Source organism: Habropoda laboriosa, unplaced genomic scaffold (assembly GCF_001263275.1).
Source record: "Habropoda laboriosa isolate 0110345459 unplaced genomic scaffold, ASM126327v1 scaffold88, whole genome shotgun sequence".
Classification (NCBI taxonomy): Eukaryota; Metazoa; Arthropoda; class Insecta; order Hymenoptera; family Apidae; genus Habropoda; species Habropoda laboriosa.
The window spans coordinates 649342-667844 of record NW_017100219.1 but is presented as its reverse complement, the minus strand read 5'-3'; the positions used below and the strand labels follow the sequence as shown (position 1 = coordinate 667844).

Below are 18503 nucleotides of genomic sequence, written 5' to 3'. Positions count from 1 at the left end.
TCACTCCTTTTTTTTTTTTTTTTTTTTTAATTACACACGTTAATTATCAGGGATGCCGAATATTTTTATACAAACATTGCCTTCTAGGTCGTAACAGTGGTGATAAGGTAAGTTTCGCGCATCTACGAATTTACAGTATACCGGGTGGGTCGCTAATTGTTTTCTTCAGCTACGGTGGTGGAAGAAAATTTTGCGACGTAATTTAACACGTTAAGCGCCAAGCCTGTTTTGTCTTCCTCTCTGTTTAGCCCGCGATTTCCGATTTCACCGATACGCTGGCGGCCGGAGATCTGCGTAAGGTTGCGATAAGACTGCATGTGTTTTGATAATACTCGTTAAAATTTTATGTTTTTGGTAACAAGTAATAGTTAGGTACATTCTTTTATGATCTCCAAATTATTAAAATTTATTAACAGAAGAATTTTCATTTTTTAAATTGTATATCGTCAGTCAACAGTGACTGACGCGGCCCGAACGAAAAGTATACTGTCACTCACCGGTGACTGACATGGCGCTTAACGTGTTAAACGGTGTCGAAAGGTGAACGAGGTGGAGGAAAATTTTTTTATTTCACGATTACCTGTGCCCTTTTCACATGAATGCGTATGTTTTATTCTACTGTACGTTATAGCAGACGTAAATAATGATACGAGCCTTGGATTCTAAAATTTTAAATCAAACGTGAAACCTCCTTTAATTTTTTGCAATATTTTTTATTCGCAAAATTTGCCTTCCGCCTCATTTATCCTTCAACCCTTTGGCTACGGCAAATTTTAGTACACAACGCGCGTGGCAAATTCAAACATTCCACAACGGCCGCAAACTTTCTTTTTCAGCCGTGTCATTTTAAAATTTCTTTCACTGAATTGACGTGGAAGAGTGCAGAGGATCAAATTAACGCTTGAATTGACGTAGGAGTGCGCCAAAAGGCTCCAATAGCACGATTAAGACCGCTTAAATTATGTATCAAAATTTTGTCGCACCACTGTACGCTATGGTGGTAGAAGAAAATTTTTATACATAACTTAAATGGTGCCAAAAAAAGGATAAGATGGAAGAAAATTTTCTTTTTCACATGAATGGATATATTTTATTCTACTGTACGCTGTAGCAGACATTAATGTGAATTTAAACGTAAACAACGATACGAGCCTTGGACTCCAAAATTTTAAATCAAACGTGAAACCTTCTTTCATTTTCTGCCACTTTTTCCATTAAAAAAAATTTGTTTTCCATCTTATTCACCCTTTAAGACCATTTAAATTATGTATAAAAATTTTGTCGCACACCATAAAAAATAACTAGGTGACCTGTTTCACGTGGCCCGCAATGATCTTCTTTCTTCCTGCAAAACTTACGATTAAATCCCTCGACTCGTTGATACGTAAATCTAGTATACATACTCGAGTTAGTTCATCTGTTCCTCTAAAATTGCTAGAAAAAGTAATAACCCTACTTGAAGTCATACGAACGATACAAACGTCCTGCAAGTCTAACGAAATAAAATGATAATCAATCGAGTCCATGGAGCTATCGATATTCACAGCTTACGTGAACAGCACTTGGTCTCTTAAGAAAAACGGAGAAAAAAAGGAAATCTTATGTTTAAGTGTAGTAACGTGTAATAATACACGCGAGCGTAAACGTTATCTGCATACAATCTACGTGTGTTTTCTATTTAAAGAAAATAGTACACAGCATGCGATTCTAGTACAAGGGAAAAAAGTGTAAAACCAAGAATTAATTGCAAAACATCTTTATTCGATCGATCGAGAACACATGATAACTCGTGTAAACGAACTAAATTGAAAATAGAAAATAGAGAGAATAAAGTAAAGGAAAAAATATATAGAACGATAATTTCCATTCCGTGACGGAACGCTGAAAATATGCGTTGCACAAAGCGTTTGCAAAGGACCGTGGAAACCGGAAACCCTCGAAAGTCCTTCGTCGCGAACGAATACGCGACAACTTGGCCTATTTTGCGAACGATAAATTCATGGTTAATGTAAATCGCGTGGAGAATGTTAAAGGGGAGAGAAAAAAATTGAAGGAACGGTGTAATCGTCAGCAAGACAGAAGAAACGGTTAAGTAGAGCAACGAAGCTGATCAAAGATTAGGGACGCTACGTGTCGCCTTCGAGAGGCGCCAACTATTCTAAATTCCCGGTCGAACCCAATTTAACAATCAGATTCGTCCGTATCCACGGATTTAACCTCTAGTTATTGCTTTGTAATACACGTGGCTTAAGGCGAAAACAAAATCTTAACTGGAGTTTCATCTGCATGCTCTTTACGGTCGAGGTATAGTCGGAGGAAGAAATGTAGCGAGATTGAAAAATTAAACGAATGTCGAATTAAATTGACCGAATCGAAGCCAACATTTTTCATGCAACCCTAATTGAGATTTCGAGCTCTTAGTTTTTCGGTTTCTTTCGATACAGTCGAACATCCTTCGAGCTCTTATCTTTTAGGTTTCTTTCGATATACTCGAACATGTTTCAAGCTCTCACATTTTTAATTATATTAATTATAGGCAATTTTTAATATTTCTTCCTTCGACTATACTTCGCCATTGATCGACATAACGCATTTATATCGAACACTCAGGGATAAAATTATATTGACGTATCGTATCGATATACATATGCATATACGTATATATATATATGTTAACGCATATAAGCTTAATCTTATATGTAGTCGACGCAGTTCCGCGTATCTTATCTCATTGAACGATCTTCGTGAAATAAATATCGAACGACGCGAGTTCATCACAGCCCGCAATTTAGCTTAGATCTAATTCCATCGAATCGGTGCCTGGGTATACTTAAACTCCGGTTTAAAAAAGAAAACGAAACATTTTTGCAAGAAAAAAAAAGCAACTAATTTCCCAAGACCTTCGGATATTTTTCACAGTAAAAACGGGGAGAATTTTTTCGAACGATTGTTAATTAGAAACGACTGGCATATAGAACTTGTGCTTCTGCGTGTCCCTGGTATGTTTAAAAGGCGTTTGTTTCGCCTCGATCAGAGTTGCTGGACAAGGTCCTTTGTGTCTCGGCGCGTACTCTTTCTTGTACATGCTCGAAGTCACCGTACTTCCATCGCCCAAATTGATATGGGACACGTTCGCCTGTTTGTGAACACGTTCGACCTTCTGGCTCGTGAAATTCCCATAATTCTTCGCCTCGCTGTGCGAGTAAAACTTCCCTCCGACCGTCAGATTGTCCCGTCTGACGATTCTCTGAGGACGTTCGTACGTCGAAGACGCCCAAGGATTCACGTCCTTCGTGCTGCGATGCAAAGAGGTCAAACTTCGTCTGTCGCTGCTCTGGCTCGAGTTGCTGATGTACTGACCGCTCTCCGCCAAGTTGGAAATGCTCTTCTTCTGATCTGCGGCCGTCGAAGAAATCGTGTGAAGAGCCTCTGTCGACGAAGTAACTCCGCGTCTGTGGAGAACCGAATTGGTAACGTCAGCAGACGACGAAGAGATTATATTCTTCCTGTGATGGCTGGTCTTCGTGATCGCGGTCTCCATCGACTGACCACTCATCGCTTGCTTGAACTCAGCGCTGCTCGCCTGATTCGAATTGTAACGAGCCTGACTGGAAATCGTGTGCTGCTCGTGCTGTTGTTTCTGTCTGGTAGCAGATTGCCTAGACTCCACGTGGTGAGTGTTCACGTAGTCACGCTTAGCAGATTCTTGGTGATGTTTCTCTAATTGTTTCTGCTGTTGATCGCTGTATCTACCGTCTACCACGTAGGTTCTGTTGTGAACGTCAGCGACAGACCTGTCGTCGACGACTCTTCGCGTCTGCGATCTCGTATGCTGCTCGCTCGAATGTACTCTTTGATTATGCTCGTTTATGTACTGTTGACTACCCGAGACAGGCGTCAAGGACCGTCTCGACTCCTGCGGACTCGGTCCGTCGGGTTGTATGGCACGATGATCGGTTATCACACGTTGAGAGTGTACATTCTGAGCGGAGGAGATCCTCTCTCCGGTGGTTTTCTTCAGAGTGGTGACCACCGGACCGTTCTCCAGCGTCTTCGACTCTGCAGAGACGTTTCTTCTGCTGTCTGACTCCATGCTGCTGATCTTCGCGGCGACTTCCTTGGCAGTGCGTTTGGTGAACGTGTTGTAGTTCCTCTGAGTGGTGGTGGACATCGTCGTAACGTCGTCTCCAAGAGTAATCGAGGACTCCATGTGACGTCTGCGACTGACAGGTTTGCCAGCCGGAGAATCTTCGTTTTTAGTCGGCGTGAACATGTCTCTGTTGGTCGTCTTCGTCTCCATAGCGCCGGTGCTCACCTTGAGATTGTCCTCGTGGCGCTTGATCTCCGCGCGTTCTCCACGAACCACCGTGTAAGTGGATCTCTGCGAAGTGGTGTCCTGAAACTCGCCAGTCATCTTGAGATTGTCCTCTCTGCGAATCACTTCGGCTCGCTCGCCTCTCTTCGACGTGAAATCGTCGCGAGCTCTCCCGATGAAGTCTCCTTCCGGCTTCAAGTTGTCCGTCTGACGAATAGGAGATCTGCGCTCGATCGGACCAACTTTCTCTGGAGTTCTACGCTCGAAATCGCCTTCTGGTTTCAAGTTGTCAGGATGTTTGATGGGAGACCTTCTCTCTCCTGGTCCCAGAGGAGACTTCTGAGGCCTGTCGAACTCTCCTTCGGACCGCAGATTGTCCGGATACTTCTTCGCCGGAGTACGTTCGACGACCACATGAGCGTAGTCGTCCTTGCGACGCACGTCGATGAACTCTCCTTCTATCTTGAGGTTATCCTCGCGTTTCCTAACGTCCACTCTCTCTACTTTGGTGATCTTCTTGTAATCGTCTCTGGATCGTCGGATGTCTATCTCTCCTTCCATCTTCAGGTGGTCCTCGTGACGACGAACCTCCACTCGATCTCCGTTCACGTATCTGTAATCGTCCTTGGGAGTGACGTCCATTTCTCCTTCCGGCTTCAGGTTGTCCTGAGGCTTCCTGACCGGCGCTCTCTCGCCTCTCTTAGGAGTGAAATCGTCTTTAGGTACTATGTAGAAGTCCCCTTCTAGGTGAAGATTGTCCTCGTGGCGAATGGGAGTTCGTCTCTCGGCTGGACCAACTTTCTGCGGTGTTCTCTTAGCGAATTCACCCTCGGGATGCAAATTGTCCTTGGGTCTCTTCACGTCGGCGCGTTCTCCTCTGGTCGGCGTCTCCTGTCGAGGTCTTCCGGTGAATTCTCCCTCAGGATGCAGGTTGTCAGGGTGTTTGATCGGCGAACGTCTCTCTGCTGGGCCAACGGGAGACTTCTCAGGCCTCTCGAAGTCTCCCTCGGTTCTCAGGTTGTCCTTAGGCTTCTTCGCTACAGCTCTGTCGCCTTTCGTAGGCGTTGGCGCCTTTGGACGTTGCGCGAATTGACCTTCAGGCTTGAGATTGTCGGGATGCTTGATGGGAGTCCTTCTTTCAGCTGGTCCAACGGGAGATTTCTCCGGTCTCTCGAAGTCTCCCTCGGTTTTCAGGTTGTCTTCGTGTCGAACGATCTCGCTGCGCTCTCCACGAGTCGCTCTGTAGTCGTCGCGTCTTCTGATGTCCACGAACTCTCCCTCCATCCGCAAATTATCCTCTCGGCGAACCACGTCCACTCGCTCGACCTTGGTGATCGTTCTGTAGTCGTCTCTCGATCGACGAACGTCGATGTCGCCTTCCATCTTCAAGTTGTCTCTGTGGATCACTATCTCCGTCCTCTCGCCCTTCGTTGGCTTGTAGTCGTCCTTAGGCCTGCCGGTGAACTCTCCTTCGGGCTTCAGATTGTCCTTAGGCTTCTTCTGGACTGGTCTGTCGGCGCGTTTCGGCGTGAAGTCGTCCTTAGGTCGTCCCACGAATTCTCCTTCGAGGTGGAGATTATCCTCGTGACGTATGGGCGTTCTCCTCTCAGCTGGTCCAACAGGAGACTTCTGCGGCCTCTGGAACTCTCCTTCGGAACGTAGATTGTCCTTGGGCCTGGTCACGTCAGCCCTTTCGCCTCTGAGAGGCGCTTCTTCTTTAGGACGGCCTACAAATTCTCCCTCTGTTTTTAGATTGTCCGGGTGTTTGATCGGACTCCTCCTCTCTGCAGGACCGAAGGGTTTCTTCTCCGGTCTCTCGAAGGTTCCTTCAGGCTTCAAATTGTCCTTAGGCTTCTTCACGTCAGCTCTTTCGCCCTTCTTCGGCGCTTGTTCCTTCGGACGGCCGATGAACTCGCCTTCCGGCTTCAAGTTATCGTCGTGTTTAATCGGAGAACGTCTCTCTGCCGGTCCGTAAGATTTCTTCTCAGGTCTCTCGAACTCTCCTTCAGATTTCAAGTTGTCCTCGGGTTTCTTCATCTCCGGTCTCTCTGTTTTCTTAGGCGAGTAATCGTCCTTAGGACGACCCTCGAACGGACCCTCCTGCCTCAAGTTATCTTTGTGTCTCACAACTTCCACGCGTTCTCCTTTCACGACCTTGAAATCGTCCCTCGTTCGAACGTCGGTAAATTCTCCTTCCATGCGCAAATTGTCCCGGTACTTGGTCACTTCTGCTCTCTCGCGAATTATGAAGTCTGTGTACTCGTCTCTGGATCTGTAAGTCTCGATGTTGCCTTCCATTCGTAGGTTATCCGTTCGTTTGACGATGTCCGCTCGTTCGCCACGAACTGGGACGAAGTCGTCCTTCGGACGTCCTTCGAAGGGTCCTTCGGGTTTCAAATTATCCTCAGGCCTCTTCACGTCGGCTCGTTCTCCTCTCGTGGGCTTGTAATCGTCCTTGGGTCTCCCGACGAACTCTCCCTCCGGCTTCAGGTTGTCGGGGTGTTTGATAGGCGTTCGTTTCTCGGCAGGTCTGACAGGAGACTTCTCAGGACGCTCGAAGTCGCCTTCGGAGCGAAGATTGTCTTGCGGTCTCTTGACATCCGCGCGTTCTCCACGTTTCGGAGCCTCTTCCTTCGGTTTTCCAACAAAGTCGCCTTCGGTCTTCAGGTTGTCCGGATGTTTGATAGGCGTTCTTCTCTCCGCGGGACCGAACTTCTCGGGACGAGGACGTTCGAAGTCTCCTTCCGGCTTCAAGTTGTCCTTAGGCTTCTTCACTTCAGGCCTCTCGGCTGGTCTGAATTCCTCGCGCTGTGGCCTCGTGAAATCTCCTTCGGAGCGAAGGTTGTCGGGATGTTTGATAGGAGTGCGTCTCTCAGCCGGGCCGAAAGGCGTTTTCTCCGGAACCTCGAACTCTCCTTCAGGATAGAGATTATCCTTAGGTTTCTTCACGTCAGCCCTTTCGCCTTTTCTAGGAGTCTCTTCCTTCGGCCGGCCAACGAAGTCTCCTTCCGGTTTCAGATTGTCGGTTGGTTTCTTGACAACCGGTCTCTCAGCTGGTCTGAACTCTTCTGGCTTAGGTCTCTCGAATTCTCCCTCGGGATACAAGTTATCAGCGTGTTTGATGGGAGTCCTCTTCTCAGCAGGGCCATACGGTTTCTTCTCAGGCCTCTCGAACTCTCCTTCGGATCGCAAGTTGTCCTTGGGCTTCTTGATCGGAGCTCTTTCGCCCTGTTTAGGCGCTTCTTCCTTCGGTCTGCCGATGAACTCTCCTTCGAGCTTCAGATTATCCTCCGGTCTCTTCACTTCCGGTCTATCCGCTCTCTTAGGAGAATAATCGTCCTTTGGACGACCTTCGAAGGGTCCCTCAGGCTTCAAGTTATCAGGATGCTTCACAATATCCACTCGTTCACCTCTCACGACTTTGAAATCGTCTCTAGTTCTCACATCCGTGAATTCCCCTTCCATTCGTAAATTGTCCTGGTACTTGGTCACTTCCGTTCTCTCGCGGATCAGGAAGTCCGAGTACTCGTCTCTAGACCTATACGTCTCGATGTCTCCTTCCATTCGAAGGTTGTCCGTGCGCTTCACTATTTCCACTCGTTCTCCGCGAACGGGTTGATAATCGTCCTTAGGTCGACCTTCGAAGGGTCCTTCCGGTCTGAGATTGTCCTCGGGTCTCTTGACGACAGCTCTGTCACCTTTGGTAGGCGTGAAATCATCCTTGGGTTTACCAACGAAGTCTCCTTCAGGTTTCAGATTGTCCGGATGTTTAATCGGCGTTCTTCTCTCCGCAGGACCGAACTTCTCGGGACGAGGACGTTCGAAGTCTCCTTCCGGCTTCAGGTTATCCTTAGGCTTCTTGACTTCAGGCCTCTCGGCTGGACGATACTCTTCGTGGTCAGGTCGCTCGAAGTCTCCTTCGGAGCGGAGGTTATCGGGATGTTTGATCGGAGTACGTCTCTCAGCTGGACCGAACTTAGGCTTCTCTGGTCTCTCGAATTCACCTTCAGGGTAGAGATTGTCCTGAGGTTTGCGCACTTCAGGTCGTTCGGCACTCTTCGGAGAGAAGTCGTCCTTTGGACGACCTTCGAACGGTCCCTCCGGTCTCAAATTATCCTCAGGACGTTTCACATCAGCCCTCTCTCCTCTGGTTGGCATGTAATCGTCCTTAGGACGTCCTTCGAATGGTCCTTCGGGTCTCAGATTATCCTGAGGTCGCTTCACTTCCGGACGTTCCGCAACTTTCGGCGAGAAATCGTCCTTAGGACGTCCTTCGAACGGTCCCTCCGGTCTCAAATTATCCTCAGGACGTTTCACATCGGCGCGTTCGCCTCTAGTTGGTTTGTAATCGTCCTTGGGTCTTCCTTCGAACGGTCCCTCTGGTTTCAAGTTGTCCCGAGGTCGCTTCATCTCTGGACGCTCTGCTCTCTTAGGCGAAAAGTCGTCCTTAGGACGTCCTTCGAACGGTCCTTCTGGTTTCAAATTGTCCTCAGGACGTTTCACGTCTGCGCGTTCACCTCTGGTTGGTTTATAGTCGTCCTTTGGACGTCCCTCGAACGGTCCTTCGGGACGAAGGTTGTCGTCGTGCTTGATAGGTGTTCTACGCTCTGCTGGAGTGAACGCTGCACGCTCTCTGTCTAGGAAGTCACCTTCGGGGAAGAGGTTGTCGGGGTGTCTCACGATTGGCGCCCATTCGCTGGGACCGTAGTAAGGCATGGGTGTTGGTCTCTCGAATTCTCCTTCAGGATACAAGTTGTCAGCGTGTTTAATAGGCGTACGTCTTTCTCCAGGGGTGTAGACATCCCTAGGACGTCCTTCGAATGGTCCTTCAGGTTTCAAATTATCCTGTGGCCGCTTTGCTTCTGGTCGTTCGGCTGTTTTCGGTGAGAAATCGTCCTTTGGACGACCTTCGAACGGCCCTTCAGGTCTTAAATTATCCTGTGGTCTCTTTACCTCCGGACGTTCCGCTGTTTTCGGTGAGAAATCATCCTTGGGGCGACCTTCGAATGGTCCTTCGGGTCTTAGATTATCTTGCGGCCGCTTTACTTCCGGTCTTTCAGCGGTTTTTCGAGTGAAATCGTCCTTAGGACGACCTTCGAACGGCCCTTCCGGTCTTAGATTATCTTGAGGCCTCTTTACTTCCGGACGTTCTGCGGTTTTGGGAGCAAAATCATCCCTAGGACGACCTTCGAACGGTCCTTCGGGTCTCAAATTATCTTCAGGCCGTTTCACATCAGCTCTCTCTCCTCTGGTTGGCATATAATCATCCTTAGGACGTCCTTCGAAGGGTCCTTCAGGCCTGAGATTGTCCTGTGGCCTCTTTACTTCCGGACGTTCTGCAGTTTTCGGCGTGAAATCATCCTTAGGACGTCCTTCGAATGGACCTTCGGGTCTTAGATTGTCTTCAGGCCGTTTCACGTCAGCTCTTTCTCCCCTAGTTGGCACATAGTCGTCCTTAGGCCTCCCTTCAAACGGTCCTTCAGGCCTGAGATTATCCCGTGGCCTCTTTACTTCCGGTCGCTCCGCAGTTTTCGGCGTGAAATCGTCCTTAGGCCTACCTTCGAACGGTCCCTCTGGTCTCAAATTATCTTCAGGCCGTTTCACATCGGCTCTCTCGCCTCTAGTAGGCATATAGTCATCTTTAGGCCGTCCTTCGAATGGTCCCTCCGGTCTCAAATTATCTTCAGGCCTCTTCACTTCGGGTCTATCTGCTCTCTTAGGCGAATAATCATCCTTGGGACGTCCCTCGAAAGGTCCTTCTGGTCTCAAATTATCCTGAGGTCTCTTCACATCGGCTCTCTCGCCCCTAGTAGGCATATAGTCATCCTTAGGCCTACCTTCGAACGGTCCCTCTGGTCTCAAGTTATCCTCAGGCCTCTTCACTTCCGGTCTATCCGCTTTCTTAGGCGAATAATCATCCTTGGGGCGTCCTTCAAACGGTCCCTCTGGTCTCAAGTTATCCTGAGGTCTCTTCACATCGGCTCTCTCGCCCCAAGTTGGTTTATAATCGTCCTTAGGCCTTCCCTCAAACGGCCCCTCCGGCTTCAAGTTATCCTTAGGTCTCTGTGGCTCTGGCCTCCTAGTTAAAGCAGGCACAACGTAGTCGTCCTTCGTACGAGGCACTCCTTCGAATGGTCCCTCTGGTCTCAGGTTGTCGTCACGTCTGATCACCGCTGTGCTTCTGTAATCAGTCTGATCGAAGCTTCGGTACTGTTCCTGGGTAGTTGTAGTGCTCTCGACGATATCTTGTTTGCTGTAGAAACGATCGTCTTCGTCTGTATTGGTTAGCCGACGTCGAGGTAGCTGCCTGTCGACCATGTCGTACGTGTGGAAATCCTCCTTGAGATGAGAGGTACCCTGTAGCAGATTTCGCCTTCGATAAACGATCGATGTTACCGAAATAGCAGTAACTGGGGCAAGTTGACGGCTTCTCGAACTGGCGTATAGATATTTTCTTTCTTTCTTCGTTTTTTAAAGTACTTACCGTGAATTCACCCTCTCCCACGGTGAGGTTATCCGTACGTTTGATAATCTCTGCGCGTTGGACAGTGCGATGATCAATGTACTCGGATCTTGAGGTGGTCGAGTCGAGGAATTCACCTTCCACTTTGGTGTAGGTGTTGCGACGCACAGGGCCTGGACGTTCGCCGGGAGTTCCGGTGAACACCAGCTCTGTGGTGGTTGTACCTGTACAAAAATTGAGTAAACGCGTGAGAGTTCTGAAAAGATTTTCCGTGCAGTTAGTTAAGAAAAATATTCCTCGGGATAACATTTGTGACCACAAAAATTGAACGAAAGTGTAAGATATACCGAAGAGATTTCCAGTACAGTTAGTAAAGAAGAAAATTTCTCAGAGTAACACGAAATTAAGTGATTCGTAGTGCGTTAAAAATTCTACGATTTTCAGTGGAGCTAGTAAAAAGAAATATTCCTCAAAATAATATTCGTAAGATTTCTGAAGAAATTCAAAGGGATCGCTTGAAATGCTTAATCAAAAAATTCTACGATTTCCAGAAAGTAGAACGCACTGTCGAATTCCCCCTCAGGTCGGAGATTATCCTGCGGTCTCCTAACAGGTGCACGGTCGCCATATTTCGGCGCTTCCTCCTTCGGTCTGCCGATGAAATCACCCTCCGGTTTCAAGTTGTCCTGAGGTTTCCTCACCGGTGCCCTTTCGCCCCTTGTCGCCACGTAATCTGTCCGCCTCTCTCCGATGAATTCTCCTTCCATGCGAAGATGATCCTCGTGATGGTAGATCGTCTGCTTGTCAACATGCTTCGCGTCGAATTCCTCACGATAGGAGGACACCGCATGGACTGGCTCGTTCCGAGGGATCTCCAGGTGATCTTGGGGTAAATTATGCGGGCAACGATGTCGTCTGAAAGATTCGCAAGTGAAAAATAATATAATCAACGAGTTCTGAGAAAAGTGAAAGAAACAGCAGTTGGACTAACGTTAACCTTTCTCGCTAATCCTCGCAAAAACACGTAATCCTATATACTGGGTGTCCTACTTTTCTTTGATCAAACTTTGTCAGTATCTTCTACGGGTTGAAATTAGAAAAAAATGTTATACAAACATAGGTCTTTTGAAGCTTTATTAAAAAGTTACGGCAATAATAGGAAATTAAGGGAACAGTAGCAGAATCACGGTTACTGCGATGTACATAATACAGAAATAAAATATAAAATAAAATAAATTCTAATAATAAATACTAAATCTACTTTTATTATTCAGGAATAGGAAAAAAATATTTACAATTTAGTTTTCTAACTGTTAAAAAATACTAATACATTGCCTGAGGCTTCCTTTGCAATAACAATTTATCGCGTATGAGTCGCTTAGAAATGAACGTCTGCGCTATTAAAATATGTCTTACGCGCCAACGTAGGTAAGAGGACAAGGCGACCAAATAATTTTTAGTTTTCCATCCTTTTATCAGCGTGTTACATTATCGACAGCTGACTTAATTTCGTTTGTCTAAACCATTTACCTACAACGCAACGTCCCCTCAAGGGCCTGCAGCGCAAGACCCAAGAGTAGTGGGGATGACCTGAACCGTCTATTTTGCCTCCATTTTGCTAGGCTGTGACGTCAGAGGCTTCACTTTAGGTTTGTCGGACAGTACGTTCACGTAACATTTCTCTCTTCTGCCCATAGAACACACGGACGAAGTTTGATCCGGAAAAATTGGGACACCCGGTATGTACAATTTCTGGTCAAATCTAAGGCAGGAATCTCCTAAGTAGCCTTATTCACGAGTCAGCTAGAAGGCCGAGCGAACGAAACGCAGTTTTCTTTCCCCATTTTTCCCTCCCTTTCGTAAACAACCGCAAAAGCTAATTGGTGGACAAAACTGATTTCGCCACGGTTCGCGAATATTCATGCAACTCGACCGCCGGCAGAGATTATCGGCTCTTCGGCCCATTGATAAACTGGCCGGTGTTGCAGCCGTGTGGACGTCACTCTAGTCACGCATGTGATTATCGTCGTACACGAGTTGCATGTTCGTTGTTCACGATCACTTTGTTAGATCTCGTGCGCACGGCCGCCGTTCATTTGGCTAAGTAATTGGAATACGATTCGAAATGAGGGATTAAATCGTTCGCGTTTGTCGCCTCTGGAAAAAGAAAGAAAGGAATAGAGAAAAATCTGAATCTCGTCGTTCTCCCGTTTTACCGTCGCGAATCAACCGTACTTTGTTCCATTTAAACGGTCGTTCCACGCAACGAGGCAGAGATTACAGAAACACGACCTTGATGAGTCGTTTAGCAGGTTGTCCAGCTGCGACCGGAGCTGTTTACCGCTCTAAATGTAATCTTCTTATCGACCGATGGTAATCTATCACGTGTGTGGTATATTAACGAAGAATTCATTGTAAGGATTTGTGTACGTATATAGCTCGGTTCAATGTTCGTTTCTGTGAATTTTCAGGTTGGGAGACGCGCCGTGTCAGGTTTTAATAAGCTTCCGATTTACACGGCGATGTTACCGAATAACGCTGACACGATGTATTTATTGTTCCAGGATGCAGTAATTGGTAATTAACTAAGCGAGGAAACATCGATACAGTTCCACGACCGTGATACCGTAATCTCCATGTCAATTAGGGAGAGAGTGTGACCCGTCAAAACGCCAACGTGATTCTCTTCCATCCCCTAGCGGGCGTTTAATATCGACGACAAAATCGACTACTAAAAATGTATAGCTTTTGAGGCTTCAAATATACGTGGGTGTGATACGTTTTGGAAATAATAGCGAGAATTTTTTTTTAATTTAGTGCGATTTCAATTTAGAAATTTAGGTTATTTTAAAATAGGATTAAGATCTTTTTCTTTTAGATTGCAAATTCTTCACCAATTTTTCGAAACGCTCTCAGATGTTTTGTTTCAATATAAAAACGGGAATTTGTAGCATTTAGTGTGATTTCAATTTGAAATTTCGAAGAACGATTTTCATCATTTTGAAATAGGAATAGGATCGATCTTTTTTTTTTTTAGATTACAAATTCTTTATCAATTTTTCTAATCTCTCTCAGACATTTTGTACAGGTAGTTTCGTTTCGAAATAATAGCGAGGATTTTTAACATTTGGTATAATTTCAATTTGAAATTTCGAAGAACGATTTTCATCATTTTAAAATAGGAATAAGATCACTTTTTTTTAGATTATACATTTTTTCCCAATTTTTCTAATCTCGCTCAGAAGTCTCGTATACACGTTTCTTAATTTGCATTTCGTTTGATTGGCAAAGCGATAAGGTACATAATAATACGTACACTCCCTTTCGTAAGTATTAGGACAGTAATTGAATGAAGCAAGCCTACAACATTGTACGATGTCATCAACTGTAGTCAATACCCATCTGTTATGAGAATTGTCGCGTCACACATACACTCTCGCTTGTAAATATTAGGGCGCTTATTGAATGTAAAGCAAACCTGCGCGGTCATTCTGAAATTATTAAGATCCTGAGAAAAAATGATTAAGTCAGGAATGGTATTGTACAACGAGTACGCAATATCCTAACAGTGTCCCGTTGATTATGCTATGCCAAACATTGAGACGAAATTGAGTTTGGAAGTGAGTTCATCGTAGATCGTTGAACTTGTCTCGATCCACAGTTTTCGTAAGGATAGAAACAATTATAGCTATCAATTGAAAAAATTTCGTGTAAAAACTTTTCCTCTTTTATTAAACGCTGGAAACTAATAGCGTGAAGACTCTGTATATTTTTATTAATATCTGAGCCACTCGGAAGGCAAAATGATTAACTCCACTTTTTCAAATTCTTCCAATTTTACTATCTAAAAACGCATACTTGGTGCTTAACTCTTTAGAAATAAAAGAAATTTGATAAATTTAATTTGGTGATATTTTTAATGATGTGAGCCACTCACCACTTTTTAAAATTCTTCCAATTTTACTATCATCTAAAAACGCATACTTGGTGCTTAACTCTTTAGAAATAAAAGAAATTTGATAAATTTAATTTGAAAATATTTTTACTGATATATGAGCCGCTCAGAAGCCAAAGCGACTATCTCCATGAAACCAAATTAATTAAATTTGGTTTATTTATGAAAAATTAAGCACGAAGCATGTGCTTCGACACAAAAATTGGAAGAATATCAAAAACTGAAGTTAATCATTTCACCTTCTAAGTGTCTCATACAACACTAACTTTGCCAAAAAATGTAATTTATATTGGATTACGGGAGGAAAATGTGTAAAAAGGAAATTGAATTTATTTTTCTAGACCGTGTTAAATGAAAACCGTGTAAAAACAGAACTGGGTGTATATCCCTTTATCGTCTGTACTAGAATTATGTGAATGTTTGCAACAGTTTCTATTGGATTACGGGAGTTATTGGTTGTTAAATAATTAATAATCCTTATTTTAAACGATAAACTTTTATTGGACACAAGGAAGGTTCTCTTTTCTACTTGATGGTAAGAGCACTGTATACGGACTGAGAATGCTCCTACGCAACGCCCTAATACTGTCTACGACCCCGCTTGGGACCGAAGGGCCTTTCGTCACGTATCATAAACATTTAGATCTTTACTAAACAGAGGTGTACAAGAACGTATACAAAAGTGAGGCGTAAGATTAATTTTTGTTATATCTAACTGACTGATAAATCTAGCAATTTAAATCCCCCAATACTTCCTGCACAAACACAACAGGTATCCCAATACTTCTAAACGGCAGCGTACCCAGGTACACGTGGAAAGGTGGCCTTATCCGATTCGGCTGGAACGCGAAGACCGTTTGGAAATTGAAAACCGGTCAAAGGAAGATTTCGCAAACGGGCTGCTCGTGACTCGTGACACGCATCGGTACGTTCGAAACGCATCACGACCGTAAAAGGTGGAACATACAGAAAAGAAAAAAGGAAAGAAGAAAAGAAAGGGTAGAAAACACGTAACAGGCGCACGCGCGCCAAATTTCGATGCAGAACCACACGGTTTTCTGTTCCTCTAGCCTTTGATGAACTGCCTTCTGTACTCTCACTTCTCTGCGTACCTACAACGCTAGAGAATATCGGATTGCCCGGCGCAACTCTATTTGTCTCGATTAAAGAATCATCGAAAACACGGAATTCCTATCACGGTGATTCCACGTGTACCAATTAATCCGGATAACACCTAGGAGAGTGACGAGCGTGGAGTAATTGTCGAGGAATCCAGCCAGTCTCTCGATTTTAATCGGTTCGAACGCGTGCACACGTTGATCGTGTTCGTCCCCGCATAAAGTCGAATATCGATTTAAACCGAACCACCCCCTCGTAGAAGTGAAATATTTCGACGAATGTGTTAATACGGAGAGCGGGCGTGTAATCGATACTAGGAGGAGAGTAGGTAATAATAGTAGTAGGAACGATGACGGCGGTGACTTTGTTGTGTTTGATATGTAACGAGGAGTTGCGTGAAGGACGAGATCTGGCTGAGAGAAAAAAATGTTGAAATGTAGATGCAGGAATCGAGATGGAATAATGGTGGAGACGAAGCAGAGAAATTCTAATGTAATTTATGAATTTTTTGCGATATCGAAGGTGAATTGAAGATCTATCATGATCCAGGAAGATCTAGCTGGGATAACAAATTTAGAAATATGGATGCACGAATCGAGATGAAGCAAAGAAGTTGTAATATAATTTATGAAATTCCACTATATTGAAGGTAAATCGAAGATCTATCATGATCCAGGAAGATCTAGCTGAGATAACAAATTTAGAAATATGGATGCACGAATCGAGATGAAGTAATGATGAAAATGAAGCAAAGAAATTGAAATATAATTTATGAAATTCCACTATATTGAAGGTAAATCGAAGATCTATCATGATCCAGGCAGATCTAGCTGAGACAAAACATTTAGAAATATGGATGCACGAATCGAAATGAAGTAATGATGCAGATGAAGCAAAGAAGTTCCAATATAATTCAGGAATTTTTTACGATATCGAAGATAAATAAGAGATCTATCATGATCCAGGTAGATCTGGCTGAGATAAAAAATCTAAAAACATAGATGCACGAATCAAGATAATATAATGATTGAGACGAAGTAAAGAAATGTTAATATGATTTATAAAGTTTTTACGATATCGAAGGTAAATCGAAGATCTATCATGATCCAGGTAAATCTAGCTGAGATAACAAAACCTAAAAATATAGATGCACGAATTAAAATGAAATAACGATGAAAAGAAAACGAAGAAATTACGAATTTCTCACTATATCGAACGCAAATCGAAGATCTATCTTGATCCAGATAGATCTGTCTGATATAAAAAAAATCTAAAAAGGTAGGTGCACGAATCGAAATGAAATAACGATGAAAAGAAAACGAAGAAATTACGAATTTCTCACGATATCGAAGATACATAAATCTAAGATCTATCGCGATCTAGGTAGATCTATCTGAGCTAAAGCTTCTAAAAAAAAAATAGATGCACGAATCAAGGTGAAATAATGACAGAGACTCGGCAAAGAAATTCTAATATAATTCGTGAAATCCCAGGGACGTAAATCGAAGATCTATCTTGCACCAGGTAAATCCATCTCAAGTAGACGAGTTCTCTCCTCGATCATAGGCACACAATCAATTTTCCTACGATCATCTCGCGATCGTATTCCTTCGAGGTTCTCCATCCAGGTCAAGCGTTTCAATCTAGCAAGAACCTGGATTACATTTATCGGTGCAATTTGCCGCGATCCTGTTTACGCTAGCGGAGTACAAATATTAAATCGCGCTACGAAACTTCCTCAAAAGTTGGCCCCCGTCCCACCTACCAAATTATTTCTCTCGCCGGCACGACTTTCGATCACGAGGGACCATTCGAACCACCAAAACTGTACCTACACATGTACAAAGCTTTTAAACGATCGTGTACATTTTATTCTATTTCTTGTAATCTATTATTTAGATTGTAATTTTTGGTTATTACTTAGAAATTATTTTTCGGTAACGCGCGCTCGGTCAATTATTGCCTAAGAAACGCATAAATTTTATTCGAATGAGTTTGTTTAACCACGGTCGCGCTCCTCGTAATCGACATAGAAAAATGCCACCTTATCGGGACACGAAGTGCAAATTTTATTCTATTTCTTTTATAAAAAGTTGACTAAAAATCCTGCACACAACGAATTTTACCTTTGTCTCGTGTTACCTTCGAACAGTCGTATTCGGTGAAAATTTCCGAATCAAAATTTTCGCAATTTTTCCACATCAAACGAAAGAAGCGCGATGGCACTTTTCGGTCAGATTTCTGTAATAACCCGCTGAAACGCTTAAAAAACTTTCGAAATTTCACCTGGAACGCGATAAAACAAAACGGAGAAAAAGAAGAAGAATACGAGCGGTATAAGCGACGTTCACGAGGAAGAGAATAATTGAACGAAGGCAACCATTCTGACCTAATTGGCACATCTTCGACCTGCAACGATCCCAGATCGTCCTTGACTCGATTAAAGCTCGCATCTATCGCGACTCCTCGCGCTCAACTTCATTGTCGTCTACTTTGCACGACCTTCGAGCATCTCCGTGTAAGGTAAAATTGTGTATTTATCGACGTCCGATCGTTCGTTATCCTTGATTTTTCCAACCGAACAATGCTTTATCCTTCGGGGGATCACCTTAAATTTGAACCGCAATCACCTTGTGTAAAAACGGGAGGAC

The 18503-nt window shown here is 44.3% G+C and overlaps 1 protein-coding gene across 1 annotated transcript in view; it reads right to left on the bottom strand.

Annotated features, from left to right (window-relative positions):
- Positions 1-2909: 2909 nt before the first annotated feature.
- Positions 2910-18503, bottom strand: part of LOC108570994 (titin) — a 42329-nt gene continuing 26735 nt past the window's right edge. The window contains exons 4-6 of the mRNA XM_017932939.1: positions 11344-11693; positions 10800-11002; positions 2910-10672 (exon numbers count right to left, since the gene is read on the bottom strand). Coding sequence (XP_017788428.1) covers positions 2951-10672; positions 10800-11002; positions 11344-11693 — 8275 coding nt within the window. The 3' untranslated portion in view covers positions 2910-2950. The remainder of the gene's footprint in view (positions 10673-10799; positions 11003-11343; positions 11694-18503) is intronic.